This window comes from Pan paniscus, chromosome 9 (genome assembly GCF_029289425.2).
Source record: "Pan paniscus chromosome 9, NHGRI_mPanPan1-v2.0_pri, whole genome shotgun sequence".
In the NCBI taxonomy this organism is placed as follows: Eukaryota; Metazoa; Chordata; class Mammalia; order Primates; family Hominidae; genus Pan; species Pan paniscus.
This window is the reverse complement of record NC_073258.2, coordinates 60,859,101-60,886,437: the sequence shown is the minus strand read 5'-3', so window position 1 is coordinate 60,886,437 and position 27,337 is coordinate 60,859,101. Positions and strand designations below refer to the sequence as shown.

The window sequence follows — 27,337 nt, the reverse complement described above, 5'->3', positions numbered from 1 at the left end:
CTGGAGGGTGCACCATCTACTCCATCCTTCGGCAGCTCTGTCTACTAAAAACGGTTTCTTACAGATTCCTCATTTCTACCCATCAACCCCACATGTTCTCCTTGTATCTACCCAGAACAAAGTCAATCACAGGCACGGAAAGCCCTCCAGATATCGGGAGGCAGTTACCACCTCCCCTCCCCAGGATTTAGAAAGAACACCACAGAAAGAGATTGCACAGGCTGCTCAATGTGCAATTTGTTTCATGCAGGTTAACAAACGCTTCTAATTGATAACGGAAATCAGAGGGAGAAGACGCATATCTTGTTTCAGTGAGGGTGATCCCTGGGAGTCTGGCTGGGGAGAGGGGATAAGAGGAGGTGAACTGACACCAAAATCCACATAAACCTTAACAGTCTTCAAAGAAAAACCTATAATAACGCCAGAGGGGGCTTCTGAGACCAACTCAATTCTTTGTTGTATAAAGGAGGAATTGAGAAGCAGAGAAGTTAAGTGACGCAAAGAAGCACAGTGATCAGAGTCTTGGAACCTGCCACCTGTGTCCCTTTGTCCCACGCTGCCATGCATCTGCTCCAAGACGCTACAGAAGCCACCCTGTGATTTCGGAACAATCCTCCCATAATACCACCACCATCTCCAGTCTCACTTTCACCACATCCCCAAGAGGGAAGGGGAGGAAACCTATCATTAATTCCATTGTACAGAGGGTAACCATGAGGCACCGAGGAGAGGCAAAGAGACTTGCTCAGGGTCCCCAGGCAAATTAAATTTATTGTTGGAACTCAAAGCTCAGTTAAGACTCTTTGCTCATTGTTGACAATGAGCTACTGAAAGGGGCCATGGAGTATCTTCCTCTGGAAGTGGATTTCCTAATAAATGGAAGAGCCTGCTGTTCAGTTTTGTACTTTTTTATTGTTGCTGGGTGTGCCGACACAGAGAGATCTTCAAAATCGTGCTCTTCTTTTCCTTCTGCCTCCCCAACCAGCGTGCTTCAAGGGAAGGAGCACTGTGGAGAGTGTCAAGAGCCTAGGTTCCTCTCCTGGTGGTGCCCTGGCCAGCTCTGTGTCCTGGAGCATCCCTCCTACCCCGTGAGCAGCAGTTTCCCCATCTATAAAAACAGGGGCAATAAATTCTGCCCCATCAGTAACCTGGACGCTGTGAGGCTGAGATGACTAAGCACAAGCCTGAGGCAGAGAGGCCACTCCCACAATAGGCAACTGTCCCTTTACTTCTCTCACTTCCCCAGCTACCTGCCTCCTCCGCAGCCCTGCTACACAGAACAGGTGAAACAGGCATGAAGGTCTCATCCAAGCAAGGGAGAAAAAGGATAAACTCTTGTAACATCATCCCAGCAGTCCCTGACATCTGCATTTTCCCAAGAGCACTCACAGTTATTAGCATATTTCACCATTTATTAAGTCCCCCGTGCCATGCACCCTAAAAGTGTTCTTAAGCATATTCTGTTGCATTTCGACCTTACAACTGCCCATTTTACAAATGACAAAACTTAGGCTGGGAGTTTAAGGGATCACCAGTAAGCAGTGGAGCCAGGAGACAACCCCAGTTCTAATCCAGTCCAGTGCTTCCCAAATTGTAATGTGCCCATGAATCACCTGGGGAAATGGATGAATAATTAGATTCTGATTCTGCGGGGCTAGACTCAGGCGTAAGCTGCTACACTTGTAACAAGCTCCAAAGTAGATGGACTAAACTCTTGAGTGTCAAGGGCTAGATTTTAATTCTATTAAGGTAGAACCTGTGCCACTAAATCTCCAAGGCTTAGCACTGGACCTCCCCATAGAATACACTCAATAATTATGCACTGAATGAGTCAATCAATATCTGGCTTAAAACCCTATGCGTTAACCCTTTTCTGTATCAAGTTCCATTGTATCAGCTGATCCTCCCAACAAATTCCTAGGGTATGATCATTCCCATTTCATAGATAAGGAAACAGAGACTCACAGTAAGTAACCTAAGGCTTTACAGCTTTTGCGCAGCCAAGGCTGGAGGTAGTCTACCTTCAGATCCTTTGACCTAACCACAGCTGTTCCAAAAGATACGGCGGGGGAGGGGGGGGACAATGACACCCGGGGATAACAATTACAGACCACCGGTTGGAGAGGAGCTGACCCATCCCAGCATGTGACCGGCTCACAGCTCCAGAGGTCACCAGGGAGCTCTGAGCTGCTCCCTGGGGGAAGGGGCAGCCAGGCCTGTAGCACCTCAGGAGAGAAACAGGAACGGGAGAAGGAGGCTGGTCCTGGGCATAGTGCCAGGCAGCAGTGGGCAGGTGGTGAAGGGACCCCTGACCTCCCGGGCCCAAGCACCCACTTCGGGAACCAACTCTGGACAGACACTGTCCAGCTTGCGAGGTGGGAGAGTTAGAGGCGTTCAGGAAAATCATTGCCTAGCGATGAATCACCGGGCACATGACCCCGCAGGGGAGGGGAGGGGAGGGTGCGGAACCGGCGCGGGAAGCGGTAGGGGCTTGCGGAGGGCAAGCCTCCGGCTCGGGCCCCCCTCCAGCCTCGACTTGGGGAGCAAAGGGAAGCCCCTCTCCCATGCAGCACCCCTCCTGGCAGCACCCCGCCTGCGGCGAAACTCACGGCCTTCAGCTGCTCCAGACGGTCCTTCATCCTGAAGCCCAGACGCCCGGAGGCAGGTAGCGCGTCCCAGGTGAGCGCGTCCCAGGTGAGCTGCCGGAAGCGGCGGCCGGGCCCGCCGGGGCGAAGGAGCTGGAGGCGCAGGCGGCGGCGGGCGGCGGCCGCTAGCTAGGAGGAGCGTCCGAGGCCACGGGAGCCTCCGCCGCGCCGCCCCCTCCGCCCCCTCCGCCCCCTCCGCCCCCACCGGCGCCTCGCGCTCCAAATCCGGCTCCCGGGCCGGCGCCGGCGCAGCGCTGATCCGCCCTGGACCCGCCCCTACCTGGCCGCGCCCCGCGCTCCTTCTTAAAGGGCCCGCGTCCCGCCACCGCCCGGCCGCCCGGGGCGTCTCCAAAGCCCCCTTCCCTAACCCGAGAGCCCTCCAGACACGCGTGGAGTCCGGGGAGAGGCCCCTGCACCGGCGGATCCTGCCGCAGGGCCGAGGAAGAGCAAGAGCGACTGTCTGGCTGCGGTCATTCGCTGTCTGTGCCGGGCTCCTCGCTAGGATCCAGTTCTTAGCCGACTCCTTGCTAGGCGGGGACAAGCTCCCGAAAACAAATAAGACAATGTGATGTGGGCTACATTGGGTGGCAGTCGAGTGTTCTAAAAATATCCCGCCAGGAGGAAGGCATTCCGAGTAGCGGGATCCCGCGCAGCCTCAGGGCTGCTGGCAGTGAAAGTGGGGGGATGGGGGAGGTGTCCAGAGGAAAGACCTGGAGATCTGGAGATACAGGACGGTCAGGGTGGTCAGAGAATTTGGATCTTTTGCTTGTTGGAAATCGGGACCGCTCCGAGAAACGTAAGCAGCTCGATGTTGTTAGTGCCAGTGGAGACACTTGGCACTCACAATTTGCATACGTTTGAGAAAGCATCGTTTCTCAAGAGGACCCCGTTCCCGTGTCTGTAAATCAGAGATGGTACCCACTTCGTAGTTCGCTGTGAAGCCTGTGAGCGAGGAGGGGCTTTAAAATACAGAACTTTGCACTGGAGCGCTCCCCGTCCTCGCAGCCTGCTTGGTGTGCAGGTGGTTCCCAGGCGGCTTCTGCTTCCGAAAAGCAGATCGTCCCTTTATCTCGAGTCTTCTCCCCGCCTCTCCCTCTTCTCCCTACCCAATTTGTCTTCTTGGGAACAAATGACACATTCATCAGAGTGGAGATCCATAAACGGGACTGGCGAGCCGAAGATTTAATTCTGAAGAATAGGATCTGCTCTGTGCTTTCAGGTTAAAAAGCTGTAAATATCTTTGTAATTCTAGCAGTACTTTGCCCTCTTCTGCCATCTGAACGCGTGCTCCCTGCTGACCTCATCGGCTCCCATAAAGATACGGTGCGTATGGCAGAGGTCGGGCTTTGAGCCGGCCCCGCGGGTCTCGGCCCTAGTTCTCTCTCGCGTCCGGCACACTTCCTTCTGCCCGCTGTGCTCGCTGGGCAGGTTGTCCCCGCCTTAGTACCGGGAGGGCTTCCGCGCCTCCTGGTGGTCATACTAGGAAAGGCGAGTAGATCAGAAATACTGTCCCACCTCCTTCCCCTAACACTTTTTTGGGGAGTTTGGGGGTTGTTTGTTTGTTTGTTTGTTTTTTAGACAGAGTCTCATTCTGTTGCCCAAGTTGAGTGCAGTGGCGCGATCACCGCTCTCTGCAGCCTCGATCCCCTGGGCCCAACCCATCCTCCCATCTCAGCCTCCCAAGTAGCTGGGATTACAGGCATGCGCCACTACGCCCGGCTAATTTTTGTGGGTTTTTTTGTAGAGATAGGGTTTCGCCATGTTGCCCAGGCTGGTCTGGAACTCCTGTATTCAAGCCATCCGCCCGCCTCGGCCTCTCGAAGGGCTGGGATTACAGGCGTGCGCCACTGCGCCCTGCCCCTTAACAGATTTTTGTTAGTGGGGATACGTAGTTCCCCGCGCTTCAGGAAAATAGTCTTCCGCGAGAGGCCGAGATATGAACAACCCTTCACGTTAGGAATCTGAAAAGGACCATTGGGGTCTAGAGTAAAAAATTCTCTTTCTACAGCAGGAATCAAGGGTGGCCTGTCAGCCTCTGCTCAGAGGGTTCCTGTTACAGGATAATTGTTTTGAAAAGAGTAAAATCATGACTCCTCTACAAATATAAAATGCACACACATCAAAGACTTTAATTCATTAATGAATGAGGAGACCAGTAAAGCTAGCCCTGTCCAGAGGAAAACACAAAGTGTACACACATATATAGGCAATCAGGAATGCTGAAACGAACATGTTAATAAATGCACAACTGGCCGGGTGCAGTGGCTCATGCCTGTAATCCCAGCACTGTGGGAGGCTGAGGCGGGCAGATCACTTGAAGTTAGGAGTTCGAGACCAGCCTGGCCAACATCTTGAAACCTCATCTCTACTAAAAATACAAAAAATTAGCCGGGCGTGATAGTGCACGCCTATAAATCCCAGCTACTCGGGAGGCTGCGGCAGAAGAATCTCTGGAACCTGGGAAGCAGAGGTTGCAGTGAACTGAGATCACACCACTGCACTCCAGCCTGGACCACAGAGCAAAACTCTGTCTTAAAAATTATATTTTTAATAAAAATAAATAATAAATGCAGAACTGGCCTCGGGGTGCTGGGAGAGCAATTGCACTTCTACCAGGCATCTCTATGGACAAGAATCATTGGCATTCCTATGAATTTTCTACAACTTACCAAGTTGGAAAATAGCTGCAAGATTTTATAAGGCAAAAATCACTAAAAAATCAGGTAATCCAGAAAGGTGCTTTAGATAAGGCCTAGCATGCCACAGGACACCCAATAATTTTTGGAGTTTTTGCCATTTCAACTTTTTTAGTTTTTCCAGACTTTTTTAGTTTTTCCCAAGGTGGCACCTTCCATAGTTGTACAGTTTCAACTGTGTTAAAAGTTCTTTGTCGGGGACTGTTGTGGGGTGGGGGGAGTGGGGAGGGATAGCATTAGGAGATATACCTAATGCTAAGTGACGAGTTAATGGGTGCAGCACACCAACATGGCACATGTATACATATGTAACAAACCTGCACGTTATGTACATGTACCCTAAAACTTAAAGTATAATAATAATAAAAGTTCTTTGTCAGCTTGGGCAACAGAGTGACACCCCATTTCTACAAAACATACATAAATTGAGCCGGGTGCAGTGACTCACACCTATAGTCCTAGCACTTTGGGAGGCTGAGGCAGGTGGATCATGAGGTCAGGAGATTGAGACCATCCTGGCCAACATGGTGAAATCCCATCTCTACTAAAAATACAAAAATTAGCTGGGCGTGGTGGTGTGTGCTTGTAATCCCAGCTACTTGGGAGGCTGAGGCAGGAGAATTGCTTGAACCCAGGGGGCAGAGGCTGCAGTGAGAATTGCTTGAACCCGGGAGGCAGAGGTTGCAATGAGGCGAGATCGCGCCACTGCACTCCAGCCTGGTGACAGAGCGAGACTCCGTCTCAAAAAAAAAAAAATTAGCCAGGTATAGTGGTGCGCACATGTAGTCCCCAGCTACTCAGTAGGCTGCGGTGCAGGATTGCTTGAGCCCAGAATTTTGAGGCTTCAGTGAGCTATGATCACGGCACTGCACTCCAGGCTGGGTGACAGAGGGAGACATGTCTCAAAAAAAAAAAAATTAAAAGTATATATATTCCCTTAAAAAGAGTAACAGGATATTCATAATGAAGCGCAGGTAAAGGGCAATTAGATAACTGTGGCTTTAAACTCCTTGTAATTAAAGAAATAAGCCATCTAATGTATTTCCTCGTTTGAATGTTTGAATAGCCATACTGAATTTTACTGCAATTTTATAACTTTGTTTTGTTCTGATATCTCACAATCACTCAGGGAGGGAGTTAGGGTAGATATTATTATCCCCATTTTACTATAAATTAAATTAAGTACAGAGAAATAAGATGATTTTCCCAAGCTCACATAGCATGCTGATAGACATGCTGCAAAAGGCAGTGGTTGCCTGCCCAGGCTGTGGAGCCAAACTACCCAGGTCAAATCTCAGTTCTACCACTAATGGTTGTGTGACCTTTGGCAATTGATTTAATGCCCCTGTGCCTCAATGTCCTTATCCGTAAGCAAAGATAATAATAATACCCATCTCGGCCGGGCGTGGTGGCTCACACCTCTAATCCCAGCACTTTGGGAGGCTGAGGCAGGTGGATCACTTGAGGCCAGGAGCTCAAGACCAGACTGGCCAACATGGTGAAACCCTGTCTCTACGAAAAATACAAAAATTAGCCAAGCGTGGTGGCTCATGCCTGTAATCCCAGCAACTCAGGCGGCTGAGGCATGAGAATTGCTTGAATCTGGAAGGAGGAGGTTGCAGTGAGCCAAGATTGCACCACTGCACTATAGCCTGGGTGACAGAGCAATACTCTGTCTCAAAAAACTGATAATGATAAATAATAATAATAGTACCCATTTCATGGGTTTTTGTGAAGATAAGTGAGTTAATATATATGAGAATTGTTAATTCCGTAATTCAATAACTTGAAAAAAAGTCTGCTAACCCTTTATAACTGCACTGCTTTTTCAGAGAGCATGGGAAACTGAGAAATGCCTGGAATATTTCATTCACAGATAAAATAATAACCATCTTGGTATTCAGAGTCAGCATTTTCCAACATAAGTTCAGCATTCTCCAACATAATGCTGCATTTATCAACATAAGTTCAACAACACAACCCATTTCAAGATGTCCTCCAAAGAAAAAAGAGTTGGAAAACATGGCAAAATAAATCCCTCAGCTTAGGGAATCATGACCACACATTTGCGGGAGAAAGAGGAGGGGAATGAATAGTCGTGGGGAGAATATTTCAGAGGCAGACTGATACAGAGCCAGTGATTCATATGGAGACCAATAAGCTCTGGTATAAAGGTAAGAAAAGAGATGGGGTGTGGTGGCTTACACCTGTAATCCCAGCACTTTGGGAGGTCAAGGTGGGCAGATCAACTGAGGTCAGGAGTTCGAGACCAGCCTGGCCAACATGGTGAAACCCCGTCTTTACTAAAAATACAAAAATTAGCCAGGTGTGGTGGTGTGGCACCTGTAGTCCCAGCTACTTGGGAGGCTGAGGTGGGAGAATGCTTGAACCCGGGGGGTGGAGGCTGCAGTGAGCCAAGATTGCACCACTGCACTCCAGCCTGGGCAACACAGCAAGACTCTTATCTAAAAAAAAAAAGAATAGAGAAGCTACCGAAACCCCCAAGACTCCGATATTTTCCCCATCACCTTTCCCTGGAATAGAAATTAGGATGAAAGATTATTAATTCAAAAAAAAAGCAAAAACTCAGTAGTCCCAGTTTCATTTGAATCCTATTCCTGGCTTAGCCCCACGTGTGCACTGTTTGGGCCTGCTGAGAACCTGAGAACAACATCTGGAGATAAATCCAAGGTAGGGCAGATTTTACATGATGGTGAAGATGGCAATAACCACATTTACTGCCATATCTCCCTTTTTTTTTTTTTTTTTTTTAGGTGGAGTCTCACTCTTGTTGTCCAGGCTGGAGTGCAGTGGTGCAATCTTGGCTCACTGCAACCTCTGACTCCTGGTGATTCTCCTGCCTCATCCTCCCAAGTAGCTGGGATTACAGGCGCCCGCCACCATGCCAGGCTAATTTTTGTATTTTTACTAGAGACAGGGTTTCACCAGGTTGGCCAGGCTGGTTTCGAACTCCTGACCTCAGGTGATCCACCCACCTCAGCCTCCTAAAGTGCTGGGATTACAGGCGTGAGCCACCGCGCCCCGCCCATATCTCCCTTTAAAAGTCACAAAGTATTTTCACTTAATATATCTATTGATCCTCAGAAGTACCCCCAGAATTTAGATCCTGCAGGTATTTTAATCTCTATTTTGGAGGTGAAGAACCTGAGGCTGGGAAATGGAAAATGACTTTTCAAAAATAATATAACTAAGAACTAACAGTATAAAACACAATCAACTGTTGTCCCCCTTCTCCTTATCTTTCTGGCAGTAAGCCATGTGTCTCTGCCCAGCAGTATTGAAGAGTGGCATGTGTTTAGAGCAGCGGGACCCTCGTCATTGCTCTCTTCAAAGCATCCTTAAGTTCTGTGTTCCTCATGCTGTAGATCAAAGGGTTCAGCACAGGGGTAATGAAGGTGTAAACCACAGACACTGCCTGGCCCCTCTCAGGATAGTAGCTAGAGCTGGGACACAAGAAGGCGAGGCGTGTACATCAGTCCTGGAGGAGAACCACAGTCAGGTGGGAGGAAAGGTGGAGAAGGCCTTGTGCCTCCCCTCTGCAGAGCAAATCTTCAAGATGGCGGCCATGATGGAGACATAGGAGAGAGTGATGAGCAGGAAGGGGACAGTGAGAAAGGTGATGCTGACCACAGACATAGTGGCCTCATGGACCCAGGTATCTGCACAGGCCAGTCGCATGACAGGGAGGACATCACAGCAGAACGTGCTGATTTCTTTGCTGCTGCTTAAAGGGAGTTGGACGATAAGCACGGTCAGCTGCATGGCTAAGAAGAACCCCAACAGCAGAGACCCCAGGGTCAGCTGGACACACAACCTCCAGCTCATGATGAGGCCGTAACAGGGAGGACAACAGATGGCCACAAACCAGTCAAAGGCCATGACGGCCAGCAGGATGCAGTCAGCCCTTCCCAGGAAGATGAAGAAGAACATCTGGCCTCCACAGCCGGGCAGGGAAATGAGGTTTCTCCCCATGGGTAGGACATTGGCCAGAGTCAGAGGGGCAATGGTGAAAAAGTAGATCTCCAGAGCTGCAAAGTTTGTCAGGAAGAAGTACATGGAGGCTGGGCACGGTAGCTCATGCCTGTAATCCCAGCATTTGGGGAGGCAGAGGCAGGTGAATCACCTGAGATCAGGAGTTCAAGACCAGCCTGGTCAACATGGTGAAACCCCATCTCTACTAAAAATACAAAAATTAGATGGGTGTGGTGGCATGCCCCTGTAATCCCAGCTTCTAGGGAGGCTGAGGCGGGAGAATTGCTTGAACCCAGGAGGTGGAGTTGCAGTGAGCCGAGATCGAGCCATTGCACTCCAGTCTGGGTGACAAAGTGAGACCCTGCCTTTAAAAAACAAACAAACAAACAAAACTGCATTGTTTTAAAGGCTGAATAATATTCCATTGTATGTATATGCTACCTTTTGTTTACCCATTCTTCTGCTCATGGACACTGAACTATTTCCACTTTTTGGCTATTTTGAATAATGCTGCTAGGAACATTGGTGCACAAATACCTCTTTGAGTCAGCACTGAAATTTAAAACACACTATACCATTCCCAGACCACAAAGCCCTCTACTTCTATTTCTTGCCTGGTTGTCAAGAGTACAGCCTCTAGTCTAGGTTCTAATTCCTGAGCTGATTGACCAAGAGTATGACCTTGGATAACTTGTTGAAGCTTTCTGCTGCAACTTCTTTATCTATAAATATAACGGTAGGACGCAGCTCAAAAAACCTGTTGTGAGAATAAGTGTATCTGGCTCCCAGTCAGCTCTTCATAAATGTTAGCAATAATCATTAATACTATGAAGTGAGCTTGCTGGGAAATGTCTCAGGATGTGCTAGGGAGGCTGAATGTTGCCTCCTTGGTTCCCTTTTCCCACCTCTTGGGAAACGGGATATAGGGAGAAACTTCACAGCTAGACCACCTGGGTCCCATATTTTGGGGTTTTTACCAAAGTGTTTTTGTCTGTGGATAGTTGCTAGTTGACCTTTCTGTGGGGGGAGTGAGGCCTGGGACCCCCTAGTTCACCATTTATTGATGCCACTCATAATGTCTGTTTTGAAGACTTACTTGTTGTTAGTATCATTAGCATATAATGTCACTTCATTAGCTCCAGGCGGTTAAACTACTGTGAATGTTTCAATTCATTTGTAACTCCACACCAGGAAGTCCCTCACAGGGTTAGGAAATCCCAAAGCCCGTAGGGTTCACTGGTCCATTCCCCAGGGTTTAGACCACATAACAGCCCAATCAGCCCAGTCTTCCCTTTACCCTTCCTTGTCTCCTGCCCAGAGAGGCTGATGATCACATCCTTACCAGAAACTGAGTAGAGCCCGAGGTAGAATCTTCTCCTTTACTATCTTGGGAACCATGGAGTCAAATCTCGATAAACCACCTTTCACCGAGGGAAGCACACATTTAGATTCTGTTAGTCCTTTCCTGCTGCTGCTTCAAAAGAGAAGGCGGTGGGGCTTTCATTGTAGGTTCTTTCTCAACTCTCTCTCCTTCTCATATCATTTCTGGAGAATTCCCTGCCTAATTTGGTTCAGTAAAGCCCCAAGAGGATAACTTAGCTTTCAACTTGACCATCCCCAGTAGGGTTAATGTTTGAACACAAACAGAAATTGCTTAAAGACAAGATAGTCTAAACTGGTTTAATTGTTACTGGACATATATATATATATATATTTGAGACAGAGTATCGCTCTGTTGCCCAGGCTGGAGTGCAGTGGTGCGATCTCAGCTCACTGCAACCTCCACCTCCCGGGTTCAAGCAATTCTCCTGTCTCAGCCTCCCAAGTAGCTGGGACTACAGGCACATACCACCACGCCCAGCTAACTTTTGTATTTTTAATAGAGACGGGGTTTCACCATATTGGTCAGGCTGGTCTCGAACTCCTGACCTCAGGTGATCCACCCACCTCGGCCTCCCAAAGTGCTGGGATTAAAGGCGTGAGCCACTGTGCCCAGGCTAGACTTAGCTAGCTCTATTTTAATCATTGCTTAAGTTTTTATTCTCCACATTTAAGGTAAGTTTGGCAAGATAGCCAGCTTTAATTCATCAAGGCAGAGGCTAATTTTGTGCACCTAGACAAATTCTCAGAATCTTCAAATTTCCGCCAAGTGTCTCCTGTCAAATGAAGCTTAATTCTGATATATACTTTCCCCCACCCTCCTCCAAGAAGGAAAAATTATTCCATGTTTCATGCTCTGTACTGGCTTTGTGCCCACCCCAATTACAGCAGTTATCACTCTGCAGTATCATAGGACTTGTTGCTCCACCTCTACCAGGATAGGTCCTCAAAGAGAGTAACTTATTCAGCTAGATATTGCATTGCATTTTCTCATGTGGTGCTAAGCATATAGCACATGTTTAGCATTCATTGATTGCAGAACATTATGTCATTGGACATTCCTTCATTCATTCATCTAATGTTGTTCAAGACCATACACACTTTTTATAAATGAAGCGTTTTATGCAAACTGCTGATATTGATACCTGGTCAAGATTGTATAAAATATAGAAAATAGGTCAGGGGTGGTGGCTCACAAATGCAATGTCAGCAATCTGGGAGGCTGCGGCAGAAAGATCACTTGAGCCCAGGAGTTTGAGACCAGCCTGGGCAACATAGCAAGACCTTATCTCTACAAAAAAAAAAAAAAGAAAAATTTCTTTTTAATTAGCCCGATGTGGTGGTGCACACCTGTAGTCCCAGCAACATGGAAGACTGAGACAAGAGGATCCTCTGAGCCCAGGAGTTTGAGGCTGCAGTGAGCTGTGATGACACCACTGCACTCCAGCATGGGTGACAGAGTGAGACCCTATCTCTTAAAAAAAAAAAAGGAAAAAATAAAATTTCCAAACTTGCATTATTCATGAACAACCTTCATGACTTATATTTTATCTCAGTTATTGATATTATTTACTTAACATTTTTCTTAAATTCAACTCACTCACTTTTTGTTACATAACAATGTGTATTGTACTATTTATATATATTTATCCCTCACTTATAAATAAACACAAAAGATGTTTAAATCCTTATTCATGTAGAACCTAAAACTTTCACTTCCAATACCAATAGCTCTGAAAACTCTGGAACCATTGTTGAAAAGAAGGACTTACAGGGTGTGTGTGTGTCTGTGTGTGTGTGTGTGTGTGAGAGAGAGAGAGAGAGAGACAAAAAATTTGGCAGAAATTTTTCAAAGCAGTCTTGAAAAAAAATACAAGACCTTTCCTTAAGAAACAGTCACCACCCATTTAAGAGTGTATGTGAATCCTGGGCTGGGATATATTTTAAGGACATACAAGTGGTCAAGTGTCCACTCAAACAAAACCATTTTATTGCATTAGAGCAGTAATTGCAAGCTGCTGGCCTACAGGCTACAGACCATGAATAAGCTTTCAGATGGGTTGTGTTTCAAGGTTTTGTTTACTGCCTAGTGCTTCAGGATGCACGTGGTGGAGCAGCTGCCATGTTTGAGTTGCAATTCAATTTATTTATTTATTTTATTTATTTTTTATTTTTTATTTTATTTTATTTGAGACGGAGTCTCACTCTGTTGCCCAGGCTGGAGTGCAGTGGTGTGATCTCGGCTCACTGCAACCTCTGCTGCCCCCAAGGTTCAAGCAATTCCCCTGCCTCAGCCTCCCAAGTAGCTTGGATTACAGGTGCCTGCTGCCACCACGCCAGGCTAATTTTTGTATTTTTAGTAGAGACGGGGTTTCACCATGTTGGCCAGCTGGTCTTGAATCCCTGACCTCAGGTGATCCACCACCTCTGCCTCCCAAAGTGCTAGGATTACAGGCGTGAGCCACCAAGCCCAGCCACAGTTCAATTTATTTGGAGTCTACACTCTTTCTGCTAAAGCCAGAAAAACAGTCTCTGCATAACACAGAAAGCAATATTTAAAACAAATTTTTATATAATGGTTATACATATTTGGGGGGTACATGTGATATTTTGATAGCTGTATACATGTGTAATGATCAAACAGGGGTAATTGGAATATCCATCACCTCAAATATTTATCTTTGTGTTGGGAACGTTACAATTCTTCTCTTCTAGCTACTTTGAAATATACAATCAATTATTGTTACTGTAATTTCCCCACTCTACTATTGAACACTAGAACTTATTCCACCTATCTAACTGTATTTTTGCACGTCTTCACGAACTTCTCTTCATCCTCTCTCCCTGCTTCCATTCTCAGTCTCTGGTAACCACCATTCTATTGTCTACCTCCATGAGATCCACTTTTTTTAGCTCCTACATATGAGTGAGAAAATGTGATATTTGTTTTTCTGTGCGAAGGCACTACTTGACAGTGCTTTATTAATTCCAACCACACAAAATATTTTTAACCTTCTCTTTCTTCTTTAAGTTCTACATTTCATTATCCCAGTCTGACCTTCTCTTTCCTTTTCTTTTGCCTTTCTTTTTCTCCAGTATCTATGCCTCTAAGTATGGTTCTCTATTTGCTGATTTTTTTTTTTTTTTTTTTTTTTTTTTGAGATGGAGTCTCACTCTGTTACCCAGGCTGGAGTTCAGTGGCGCAATCTTGGCTCACGGCAACCTCCGCCTCCCAGGTTCAAGGGATTCTCCCGCCTCAGCCTCCTGAGTAGCTGGGATTACAGGCAACTGCCACATCACCTGGCTAATTTTTGTATTTTTAGTAGACACGGAGTTTCACTATGTTGGCAGGCTGGTCTCGAACTCCTGATGTCAGTTGATCTGCCTGCCTCAGCCTCCCAAAGTGCTGGGATTACAGGCCTGAGCCACCACACCCAGCCTATTTGCTGAATTTAATGTGCCTTTAATGGTTCTCTATTTGCTGAATTCAATGTACAAATGAAAACTCATTTTTTAAAAAAGCTTCAGGGAGAAAAATCTATTGACTCCTTTGCAAGTGGCACCAGCCCTTAGCCATTTTCTGGCCCGTCTTCTAGAATCAGACTCCGGGGAGTTTGGAAGAGAAAGTGATGGGATCCCAGGTGACTATGAGGCTATTACTATGATCAGTGGATCATTTTCTCCCACATTCCCTATTGATTTACTGAGAGCCTCTAGCTGACCCCATCATTTCAACCTGAGTCTCCCAAATGCAACCACTAACCCCAGTGGACACAGTTGGCAAGTATGGGCTGTGTCTCTATGGCTTGAAGGGGGGCCCAGCCAAGCTTGCTATTGGTAAATGAGGCCTCAACAAACACCTACATCTCCCCTCTCTAAGAATAGTAAGCATTTACACTCCAGTAAATGTTCTATGCCCCCAAAGATCTTTTTATTTATTTTTATTTCTATTTATTTATCTATTTATCTACTTATTTTAGAGATAAGGTCTCACTATATTGCCCAGGCTGATCTCGAACTCCTGGGCTCAAGCAATCTTCCTGCCTCAGACTCCTGGATTACTTCAAATTACAGGTATGAGCCACTGCTAAAAGCTAAGAGTGAGGAGTGAATTTCACTTCAAAAACTTATTAAATCATTGTATTTTTAGTGTTTTTTTCTTGAAATTTTTTGGTTTCTAGGTGAAACTTACCTGGGTAACAATCAAACCTTAAAATATATCTAAAGGAATTGTGTTCAGTAATGCAAAGATGGACATGAGCCTAACAATTTGCATTTTCAGTTTGCTCATGGGCCAGGTGCCCAACACTTTGGGAAGAGAGGTAGGAGGACTGCTTGCATCCAGGAGTTAGAGACCAGCCTGGGTCACATAGTAAGACCCCATCTCTACCAAAAAAAAAAAAAAAAAAATTAGTCAAGTCTGGTGACATGCACCTGTAGTCCCAGCTACTCAGGGGGCTGAAATGGAAGGATCGCTTGAGCCCAGGAGTTAAAGACTGCAGTAAGCCGTGATCATGCCACTGCACTGCAGCCTGAGTGACAGGGCAAGATCCTGTCTCAAAAAAAAAAAAAAAGACAATTTGCTTATGAGTTGACGTCTACAGCCTGGATTCTGTTACAGTAGACTTACTTCATTCAGCGCTAAAGGACCATTCCACCTAGTACCATTTCCTTAAGTCTTTGCTGTTGGTTATTTACATAACCATTTCTCTAAAAGTATTCCCAGAAGATTGTCTTCATTCAGCTAAATTCATAGGTGGTTAAAGAAAGAGTTCTCATGATCAAATGTTTTGGGAAGCTCCAACCCTACAAAGATTGTTTCACTCTAAGACGCCCCAGATGAAGTGCATGTGAGTCTTCAAGAGGAAAGCAGTGTTAGTATGCACTTTTCTCCTCTTAGCCATGGAATTTTTTTTACCAGTCATTTGAGGAAAGTAGGCACCTGAAAGTAAGCCAGCATTTTAAGAAATGCTGATTTATTCTGTTCTAGAAGAGAAGATGATACAACCTCTTACGGTAACTCCTTTTCAGCAGCATTTGAGAATTCTGATATCTTGTGGCTACTGGAACTTGACACACTTGCCTTCTTAGCTAATAGTCACCTAAATAATGTAAATGCATTTCAGAAAGAAAAGAGAAATGGATTTTGTTTGTAGGAAGCAACAGAATCAAGACCCCAAGTCATCTGAGATCAGACTTAGCAATTTATATAGGACAATTAGGTCCACGGTCTCACTTGATGGTACTTTCAACAGGCCTCACAAGCAGGCTGATTTTAGAGATGAAAAAAGACATTGTGTCTTCACAGCCAGAAAAGGGATACAGCAACAAAAGGAGAGTCAATAGAATTTACAACAATTCCTGACACTTAGGTGTCTTTTTTCCCTTAACTTCTGTATGGTTCATTCAGTTTTCTTTTCCAGGTAGAAATAGCTTCTTGATCAACAATATCCAGAAAGAGTCAATGTGTTCTGAGCAGCAAGAACCTTGCAATTTCTTCTTTTTTTTTTAAGAGCATGCTTGAGTTCCTTCTTCCTCATGCTGTAGATCAAGGGGTTTGGCACAGGAGTGATGCATGTGTAAACCGTAGACACTACCTTGCCCGTCTCATAAGAGAAGATGGAGCTGGGGCACAAATAGGTGAGGCTTTTTCATTGTGCTGGAGGAGAATTAAACCAGGTGGAAGGAGCAGGTGGGAAAAGCCTTGTGCCTCCCCTCTGCAGAGCGGATATCAGGATGGCAGCCACAATGAAGAAGTAGGAGAGTGTGATGAGGAGTTAGGAACAATTAGGACATGGACACTGACCATATGATTTGTGTTATAATTTAACATTTACAAAGTTTCATTTATATTTCATTTCAATCCTATAATACTTAGTATCTTGGGCAATGGTTAACATTCAGCTCTGCAGATGGCAAAACCACAATTCACAGAGGTGAAATGATTTTTCCAAGTTTGCACAGTTCATCAGTGGCTGATGTGGGATTTTAACCTAGACTTTTGACTTTATATGTGGATCTTCCTCCACTATTGTGGGTAATCAGCAAAAAGAGACCGTGAGTGTCAGAGGGGGGCCACCTAAAGCTGAGCTATGGCCTGCCTGACATCTTTAGTTTAAAAAAAGAAAGTTGGCTGGGCATGGTGGCTCATGCCTGTAATCCCAGCACTTTGGGAGGCCAAGGTGGGAGGACTGCCATACCCGACTAATTGTTGTATTTTTAGTAGAGACAGGGTTTCACCATGTTGGCCAGGATGGTCTCAAACACCTGACCTCAGGTGATCTGCCCACCTCGGCCTCCCAAAGTGCTGGGATTACAGGTGTGAGCCACCGCACCCGGCCAGGAGTAGCTTTTCTTGTATCAGACCAAACAAACTTTAAAGCAACAGCAGTTAAAAGAGACAAAGAGGGACATTATATAATGACAAAAGGACTAGTCCAACAGGAAAATACACAATTCTAAATATATATGCATCTAACACATTGGAGCTCCCAAATTTATAAAACAGTTACTACTGGACCTAAGAAATGAGATAGATGTCAACACAATAATAGTGGGAGACATTAATACTCCACTGACAGCACTAGCCAGGTCAACAAGACAGAAAGTCAACAGAGAAACAAGGGACCTAAACTATACCTTACAGCAAATAGATGTAACAGATATTTATGGAACATTCTACCCGACAACTGCAAAATATACATTCTATTCATCAGCGCATGGAACATTCTCCAGGATAGGCCATATGATAGGCCACAAAACAATTCTCAGTGAATCGAAATTATATCAAGTACTCTCTCAGTGGAATAAAATTGGAAATCAACTCCAAAAGGAACCCTTAAACATGCAAATACATGGAAATTAAATAACCTGCTCCTGAATGATCGTTGGGGCAACAATGAAATCAAGATGGGAATTTAAAAATTCTTTGAACTGAATGATAATAGTGACACAACCTATCAAAACCTCTGGGATACAGCAAAAGTGGTGCTAAGATGAAAGTTCAGAGCATTAAATGCCTACATCAAAAAGTCTGAAGAAGCACAAATAGACAATCTAAGGTCACACCTCACAGAACTGGAGAAACAAGAACAATCCAAACCCAAACCCAGCAGAAGAAAAGAAATAACGAAGATCAGAACAGAACTAAATGAAATTGAAACAAACAAACAAGAAATACAAAAGATAAATGAAACAAAAAGCTGGTTCTTTGAAAAAAATAAGTAAAATTGATAGGCTAGGGGTGGTGGCTCATGCCTGTAATCCCAGCATTTTGGGAGACTGAAGTGGGCAGATCACCTGAGGTCAAGAAATCGAGATCAGCTTGGCCAACATGGCAAAACCTCATCGCTACTAAAAAGACAAAAAATTAGACAGGTGTGGTGGCATGGGCCTGCAGTTCCAGCCACTCGGGAGGCTGAGGTAGGAGAATCACTTGAACCCAGGAAGCAGAGGTTGCAGTGAGCCAAGATTGCACCACTGCACTGCAGCCTGAATGACAGAGCAAGACTCTGTCTCAACAAATTAAAATAAAATTGATAGACCATTAGCGAGATTAACAAAGAAGACAGAAGATCCAAATAAGCCCAGTTAGGAACAAAACAGGAGATAGTACAACTGATACCACAGAAATACAAAAGATTATTCAAGGCTTCTATGAATACCTTGAAATGTATTAACTAGAAAATCTAGAGGAAATGAATAAACTCCTGGAAATATACAACCCTCCCAGATTAAACCAGGAAGATATAGAATCTCTGAACAGACCAATAACAAGCAGTGAGATTGAAATGGTAACCAAAAAATTGCTGACAAGAAAAAGTCTAGGACTAGACAGATTCACAGCTGAATTCTATCAGACATTCAAAGAAGAATTGGTACCAATCCTATTGACACTATTCCAAAAGATACAGAAAGAGGAAATCCTCCTAAATCATTCTATGAATCCAGTGTCACCCTAATACCAAAACCAGGAAAGGACATAGCAAAAAAAGAAAACTACAGACCAATATCTCTGATGAACATAGGTCTCATGAACACATCCTCAACAAAATACTAGTGAACCGAATCCAACAGTATATCAAAAAGATAATTCACCATGATCAAGTGGGTTTCATACCAGGGAGGCAGGGATGGTTTAACATACGTAAATCAATAAATGTGATACACCACATGAGCAGAATTAAAATAAAAAATCACAGGATCATCTCAATAGATGCAGAAAGAGCATTTGACAAAATCCAGCATCCCTTTATGATTAAAAGAAATTGGCATAGAAGGGATATACCTTAAAGTAATAAAAGCCATCTAAGACAAACCCACAGCTAACATTATACTGAATGGTGAAAAGGTGAAAGCATTCTCCCTGAGAACTGGAAAAAGACATGGATGCCCACTCTCACCACTTCTCTTCAACATAGTACTGGAAGTCCTAGCCAGAGCAATCAGACAAGAGAATTAAATAAAGGGCATCCAAATTGGTAAAGAGGAAGTCAAACTTGCTGTTTGCTGATGATATGATTGTATACCTAGAAAACCCTAAAGACTCATCCAAAAAGCTCCTAGAACTGGTAAATGAATTCAGTAATGTTTCAGGATACAAAATTAACATACACAAGTCAGTAGCTCTGCTATATACCAACAGTGATGTAGCTGAGAATCAAATCAAGAACTCAACCCCTTTCACAATAGCTGCAAAAATAATACTCAGTAATACACCTGACGAAGGACATGAAAGACCTCTACAAGGAAAACTACAAAACACTGCTGAAAGAAATCATAGATGACACAAACAAATGGAAACACATCCCATGCTCATGGATGGCTAGAATCAATATTGTGAAAGTGATCATTCTGCCAAAAGCAATCTATAAATTAATTGCAATTCCCATCAAAATACCACCATCATTCTTCACAGAACTGAAAAAACAATCCTAAAATTCATTTAGAACCAAAAAAGAGCCCACATAGCCAAAGCAAGACTAAGCAAAAAGAACAAATCTGGAGGCGTCACATTACCCAACTTCAAACTATACTATAAGACCATAGCCAGCAAAACAGCATGGTACTGGTATAAAAATAGGCACATAGACCAATAGAATAGAATGGAGAACCCAGAAATAAACCCAAATACTTACAGCCAACTGCTGTTTGACAAAGCAAACAAAAACACAAAGTGGGGAAAGGACACCCTATTCAACAAATAGTTCTGGGATAATTGGCAAGCCACATGTAGAGGAATGAAACTGGATCCTCCTCTGTCACCTTATACAAAAATCAACTCAAGATGGTTTAAGGACTTTAAGACCTGAAACCATAAAGCTTCTGGAAGATAGCATGAGAAAAACACACTTCTAGACATTGGCTTGGGCAAAGACTTTATGACCAAGAACCCAAAAGCAAATGCAACAAAAACAAAGATAAAGAGATGGGGCTTAATTAAAATAAAAAGCTTCTGCGCACAAACGAAATAATCAGCAGAGGCCAGGCGCAGTGTCTCATGCCTGTAATCCTAGCACTTTGGGAAGCCAAAGTGGGCAAATCACTTGAGGTCAGGAGTTCAAGACCAGCCTGGCCAACATGGCCAAGATTGACCCACCACACTCCAGCCTTGGTGACAGAGCGAGATTTCATCTAAAAAAAAAAAAAAAGATATAATCAGCAGAGTTAACAGACAACCCACAGAGTGAGAGAAAATCTTCATAATCCATACATTCAACAAAGGACTAATATCAAGAATCTACAAAGAACTCAAACAAATCAGTGAGAAAAAAACAAACAATCCCGTCAAAAAGTAGGCTAAGGGCATGAATACACAATTCTCAAAAGAAGATATACAAATGGCCAGCAAGCATATGGAAAAATGCTCAACATCACTAATGATCAGGGAAATGCAAATCAAAACCACAATGCGATACCACCTCACTCCTGCAAGAATGGCCATAATAAAAAAATTAAAAAAAATAGCTGTTGGCGTGGATGCAGTAAAAAGGGAACACTTTTACACTGTTGGTGGGAATGTAAACTAGTAAAACCCCTATGGTAAACAGTGTGGAGATCCTTAAAGGACTAGAAGTAGAACTACTGTTTCATCCAGCAATCCCACTACTAGGTATCTGGTAGATACCTAGAGGAAAATAAGTTATTATATGAAAAGACACTTGCACATGCACGTTTATAGCAGCGCAGTTTGCAATTTCAAAAATATGGAACCAGCCCAAATGCCCATCAATGAACGAGTGGATAAAGAAAATGTTATATATATATACCATGGAATACTACTCAGCCATAAAAAGGAATGAATTAATGGCATTCACAGCAACATGGATGGAATTGGAGACTATTATTCTAAGTGAAGTACGTCAGGAATGGAAAACCAAACATCATATGTTCTCACTCATATATGAGAGTTAAGCTAGGAGGGCGCAAAGGCATGAGAATGACGCATTGGACTTTTGGGACTCAGGGGAAAGGGTGCGGGGTGGTGAGGGATAAAAGACTACACATTGGGTAGGTGTAGGCACTTAGATGGTGGGTGCGCCAAAATCTCAGAAATCACCACTAACAAACTTATTCACGTAACCAAACACCACCTGTTCCCCAACAACTTATTGAAATAAAAATATTTTTTAAAGAAATGAAAACCAATCATGTCCAAATCTTGTACACTAAATGTAAAACTTCTTACTCATTATTATTGCAGAATATAGGTATTCCAGCTCTTGGGTAGAAACTATAATCAGAGATTTTCTTGTTTCCAATTCCTATCAAGATCCTGGTTGAGTAAAACAGCGTTTGTGGGGCATTTCTTGAAACACTTGCTGGCTAATCAGGCTCTAATAATTTAGGTTTATTCCCTAAAATCAAGTTAGACAATCAAATAGCTGTATCCTTTTACTGGTTGTGATGGCCCGTTACAGAACTGCTTGAAGTGCCTTGTATGTCAATGACACACCATTAGCCTACATTGAGAATTAGTGGTTAAGGTCACAGGCTCTGGAGTGAGGCTGAGCCAGCACTTACTACCTGTGTAATCTTGGGAAATTTGCTTACTCTCTCTGAGCCTCAGTTCTTTATGTGTAAAATGGGAATGATAATTGTACCTACCCCATAAGATTTTGTGGACTCAAATGAATTAACATGTACTAAGCACCTAAAACAATGATACATACTTAAATGCCCAATAAAAGACAGCTAGTGTTATTATCATTGCTGATGTGTTTTAATATATGGTATATTCTCCTTTGAAAACTGTAGGAAAAGACCCTTTTACATCTAAGGTTATGCCAAAAAAGTTAGATTTCTTCATATATTTGTATGTTATTATATGAACTTTAAAATTCTCAAATTTAATTGTGTTTTATTCTTTCTCTTGGCTACTAGGAAGCTCAGATGCCTATAGCTGGCCACTGTCTAAACCGCAGAGGAGCACATGCTTTGCCTTTCTGCATAGCAATCTTACTACTGTATTTTTTACAATCCTGATGGATTTTTTTCTTTACCCCAATCTTCTCGATCATGTGTTTTTAAATTTTGGATTAGATGTATCTTTAAGCTGCTTCAAATCTTTTGTGGAAGGAGATTGGGAATAGAATAGATTAAAAATAGAGAAGTAATTTATTAAGTTCAACAAATGCCATTGTTATAGATAAAATATTTATCAAATCTTCTCCACATTAGCACTATTAAAAATACTTGTGCTCAGCGCTATAGTTGATCCTTGTAATCCCAAAAACTCAGGAAGCTGAGGTGGGAGAATCACTTTAGGCCAGGAGCTCAAGGCTGCAGTGAGCCATGATTATGCCACTGCCCTCCAGCCTGGATGAGAGAGTGAGACCCTGACTCTAAAAAATAAAATAAAATAAATAAAATGCTTGTATGACCCTGCACTTCTTAATGTTGTTGCCCAGCCAAGGACCCCAAGAATTCTTGCCACTGGGTTTCCATATTGGTTTTCTTCATTTTTTCCCTTTTTTGTATATTGCACAATTAGATATGGGATAGAGTGGCTTCTATCATCTATTGCATTGCATTTGCTACATCAAGAAGATAATGAGGGGCCAGGCATGGTGGCTCACACCTGTAATCCTAGCACTTTGGGATGCCGTGGTAGGCGGATCATTCGAGGTCAGGAGTTTGAGACCAGCCTGACCAACATGGTGAAACCCCGTCTCTACTAAAAATACAAAAAAAATTAGCCAGGTATGGTGGCGCACGCCTGTAGTCCCAGCTACTCAGGAGGCTGAGGCAGGAGAATCACTTGAACTCAGGAGGCGGAGGTTGCAGTAAGTCAAGATTGCACCACTGCACTCCAGCCTGGGTGACAGAGGGAGACTCCATATCGAAAGAAAAAGAAAAAAAGCAGAAGAAGAGAATGGAGACTATTTTCTTTTTATCTTATTAAGGAAGGTATCTTGAAAATATCTTTCCCTACTCCTAATCTTCCATTTGAGCCTCTCCACCAATCTCTGTAACAACCCTGCTCATTGCCTATTGCGGTTTTGGCATTCCCCTGGAAGGATTGCAGGATCCAATATACTGCCATAAGAAGTAGCTGACTCTAATACTCACTTTGGGAAGAGCTGATATGACCTTCAGGAAGGTGAGACTTACACAACTTAGCAAGAGCTATTCAGTTGCAAGTGACTAAGGACCTTAAAGATACACACACACATATACACACACACAGCTTATTGTGTACTTTCCTATTATATTTTTGCATACCCATTATCTCATTTGACTATCATTCCAGTCCTTTGAGGTAGGAAAGCTGCCATTATTATTATTATTATCCTCTTTTTACATAAAGGAAAGATTAGAGCTCAAGTTTGTGCCCTGGACCCTAAGGCTAAGCACTTACTATGTGCCCAGCACAGTGCCAGAAAATACACAGAAAAAGTAAGCCATTTCTTCTGACCCAAGGGGCCTTATAGGCATATTATAGAGGCAATACCAAAATATATGAAACTCAGTTTATAGAAAGAAGTATGATTTAATGAAAAGAGAAAGATCACCACCAGATAGAGTTGCCAGGCAGATTTTCTTGAGGCAGTGGAACTTGAGCAGGCCTTAAAAGACAAAGGGTCAAAAAGACATACGGATATGTAAATCCATTGGGTCTGCATGCCTTCAGGGCTGTAGGCCCTCAAAACAGCAGACAGGATGGCATCCACTCTACCACCTGCTCCCACCAACCCATCCATCCATTCATTCATTCTTTTTTTTTTCTTTTGAGATGGAGTCTCACTCTGTCGCCTAGGCTGGAGTGCAGTGGCGCAATCTCGGCTCACTGCAAGCTCTGCCTCCCGGGTTCATGCCATTCTCCTGCCTCGGCCTCCCAAGTAGCTGGGACTACAGGCACCCACCACCACACCTGGCTAATTTTTTTGTATTTTTAGTAGAGACGGGGTTTCACCATGTTAGCCAGGATGGTCTTGATCTCCTGACCTCGTGATCTGCCTGCCTCGGCCTCCCAAAGAGCTGGGATTACAGGCGTGAGCCACCGCGCCCAGCCACATTCATTCTTTTATTCATTGACCTTCCTGTGCCAGTCCTTATTCTAAGCCCTATGGTGGAAGAGGAGTTTGGTGGAGGTGGTAGTATCAGAGGCATTTGAATCACAGCAACTCCATCTTGAATAGGGGCTGGGTAAAATAAGGCTGAAACCTACTGGGCTGCATTCCTAGGAGGTTAAGCATTCTAAGACATAGGCTGTCTAAGACATAGGTCAGCACAAGTTACAGGTCACAAAGACTTTGCTGATAAAACAGCATATGGTAAAGAAGCCAGCCAAATCCCACCAAAACTAAAATGGCAATGCAATGAAAGTGACCTCTGGTCATTCTCACTGCTCATTATACACTAATTATAATGCATTAGCATGCTAGAGGACACTCCTACTGTTCCCGGACCAAACTGAGGGTCGAGCTGCTATTTCTCATGGCCCAATAACGAGATGCAGATGAACAAACGGGGCAGGAAGACAGGTTTCATTTCTGTAACCAGAGAAGAGAGAAGGCCTGGAAATTATCACCAGACCAACTCAAAATTACAGTCTTCAGAGTTTATACACCTTCTAAACTGTATGTCTACATGTAAGCGTGCATTCTTCTAAAGACACAAGTGATTAACTTTTTTTTTTTTTAGATGGAGTTTCACTCTTGTTGCCCAGGCTGGAGTACAATCGCATACTCTCGGCTCGAGGCAACCTCTGTCTCCCGGGTTCAAGCAGTTCTCCTTCCTCAGCCTCCCAAGTAGCTGGGATTACAGGCACCCACCACCACGCCCAGCTAATTTTGTACTTTTAGTACAGACAGGGTTTCTCCACGTTGGTCAGGTTGGTCTTAAACTCCCAACCTCAGGTGACCTGCCCGCCTCGGCCTCCCAAAGTGCTGGGATTACAGGCATGAGCCACCGTGCCCAGCCAACTTCTTTTAATCTATAACTAAGGTCTGAGTCCTGAAGACCTTTTTCTGGAGCCTCCGTAAGTTTACTTAATCTAAATGGGTCTAGATGCTGGGATGATTACCCTTATCATGTCTCCAGCTAAATCATAAAGGTTTGGGGAGTTCCTTTAGACCCCAATAAACTTGTTTGTGGAGGCCTGGGGAGTTTCGTCAGACCCCCAATAAAACTTGGTTAATCCTAAAAGGGTCCTGTTAAGAATTCCTTCATTACCTTGTCATGCTTGAAGGCCCAGGAAAAGCCTAGGCAAAACTCTTGGTGGGCTGTTTGTTACATTCCAGCCTTTGTATAAGGGCACTGGCTCAATCAGCTTTTAATATTTAACCTAGCTTCTCAGTCAGTGCTGGGACAGTTGTAATGGAGGCCTGCATTAGTGAGACCTGGCCTGCCATAATACCAGCGCCATGACAGATGCCATGGCAATGTCAGGAAGTTACCCTATATGGTCTAAAAATGGGAGTAATCCTCAGTTCTGGGAATTGCCCACCCCTTTCCCAGAAAACTTATGAATAATTCACTCCTTGTTTAGCATATAATCAAGAAATAACCATAAAAATAGCCAACGAGCAGCCCATTCTGCTGCTCTGCCTATGGAGTTGCCATTCTTTTATTCCTTTACTTTCTTAACAAACTTACTTTCAGTTTACTCTATGGACTTGCCCTGAATTATTTCTTGCACAAGATCCAAGAACCCTCTCTTGGGTTCTGGGTCGGGACCCCTTTCCGGTAACAGTAGGACCCAATCCAGGGATTCATCATTGGAATCTAATAAAAAGTGGAGAAATTAGTGCTGATCAGCATTTCATAGGCCAAGACAGCCATTAAGGGGTTTGGATCACAATCTCGAACACCATACATAATCCTAAAAGTTGAAATCCTGAAAGATCAATATTTCTAAACTAAAAATCCCTTATATTTAAATTCCTCAAAATCACAATCATGTGACAGTTGCCTCACATTAGGCAGAATAAGGTAATAAGGTAATAACCTTATTATTGTCCCTATCTGGAAATTAACTATGGTTTAAAGAGATGAATATTGGTGCCAAATTGACAAGGGTGGACTTGTGGACTCAATTTTTGGTGTCAACTTGTCTGGATTAAGGGATACCTAGAAACGTGTTAAAGCATTATTTTAGGTGTGTCTGTGAGGGTGTTTCCAGAGCAGATTAATGTGTGAGTCTGAGTGGATTAGGTGGGGGAGATCTGCCCTCAGTGTCAGCTGGTACCATCCAATGGGCTGGGGACCTAGAGAGCCCACAAATACAGAAGGCTGGGTTTGGTGGCTCGTGCGTGTAATCCTAGCACTTTGAGAGGCTGAGGCGGGCAAATTGCTTGAGCCCAGGAGTTCGAGACCAGCCTGGGCAACATGGCAAAAAATCCTATCTCTACCAAAAAAAAAAGAAAAAATTAGGCATGGTGGTGCATGCCTGTAGTCCCAGCTGTGCAGGAGGCTGAGATGGGAGGATTGCTTGAGTCCAGGAGGTGGAGGTTGCAGTGAGCCAAGATCACACCACTGCACTCCAGCCCGGGTGACAGAGCAAGACCCTTTCTCAAAAAACACACACACACACACAAAAACAGAAGCAAACTGACTCTCTCTGAGATCTGGGACACACTTTTCTTCAGATGCCTTAGACATCAGAACTCCAGGCCAGTGGCCTTTGGACTCCGGGACTCACTAGCAGCTCCCAGGTTCCTGTCAGCCTCGGACTCAGAGTTACACCATCAGTCTCCCTAGTTATGACAGATTTGGAATTAGGTGCAATCAAGACTCCTAAAAATGAATTTCAAAGTATTACCAATAAAAAGCTTTTTTAAAAAATTCATCCCAATGCATTTGGTGAAAAATTCAGATGAGTGAATTGTCCACATGATATGACAAGGACAACAACTTCAGTGTGAGAATGGATAATTTGCCTGCATTGGCATTCCTTTCAGCTGATGACATTCCAGAAACTTTTAACAAATTAAAGTTGCATTTGCCTGAAGAAGCCAGTGAAGTTACTGATTGGTTCAAAAATAATTATGTGCAAGCTAAGATAAGAAGACACACAATGGTGTTGCTGTTTGATCACCAGTATTGTTTCTGCCAAATTTATGGTCTGCATATAAATGTATGGATTTCCACATGCCCAAAACAATATAGATGGATGGCACA

General features: G+C 44.0%; 1 protein-coding gene and 1 pseudogene across 14 annotated transcripts in view; both read right to left on the bottom strand.

Annotated features, from left to right (window-relative positions):
• Positions 1-2,873, bottom strand: part of STX3 (syntaxin 3) — a 50,020-nt gene extending 47,147 nt beyond the window's left edge. For 12 of the 14 annotated variants that reach the window (XM_034932691.3, XM_034932692.3, XM_008951788.4 and 9 more), the window contains exon 1: positions 2,610-2,842. In XM_034932691.3, coding sequence (XP_034788582.3) covers positions 2,610-2,639 — 30 coding nt within the window. In that variant the 5' untranslated portion in view covers positions 2,640-2,842. Of the gene's footprint in view, positions 1-2,609 lie in introns of all 14 variants that reach the window. The other 2 variants (XM_003826359.5, XM_063608195.1) reach the window with 2 other exon arrangements.
• Positions 2,874-2,997: 124 nt separating this feature from the next.
• On the bottom strand, positions 2,998-9,418 carry LOC100971415 (olfactory receptor 10V1-like; annotated as a pseudogene).
• Positions 9,419-27,337: the final 17,919 nt, after the last annotated feature.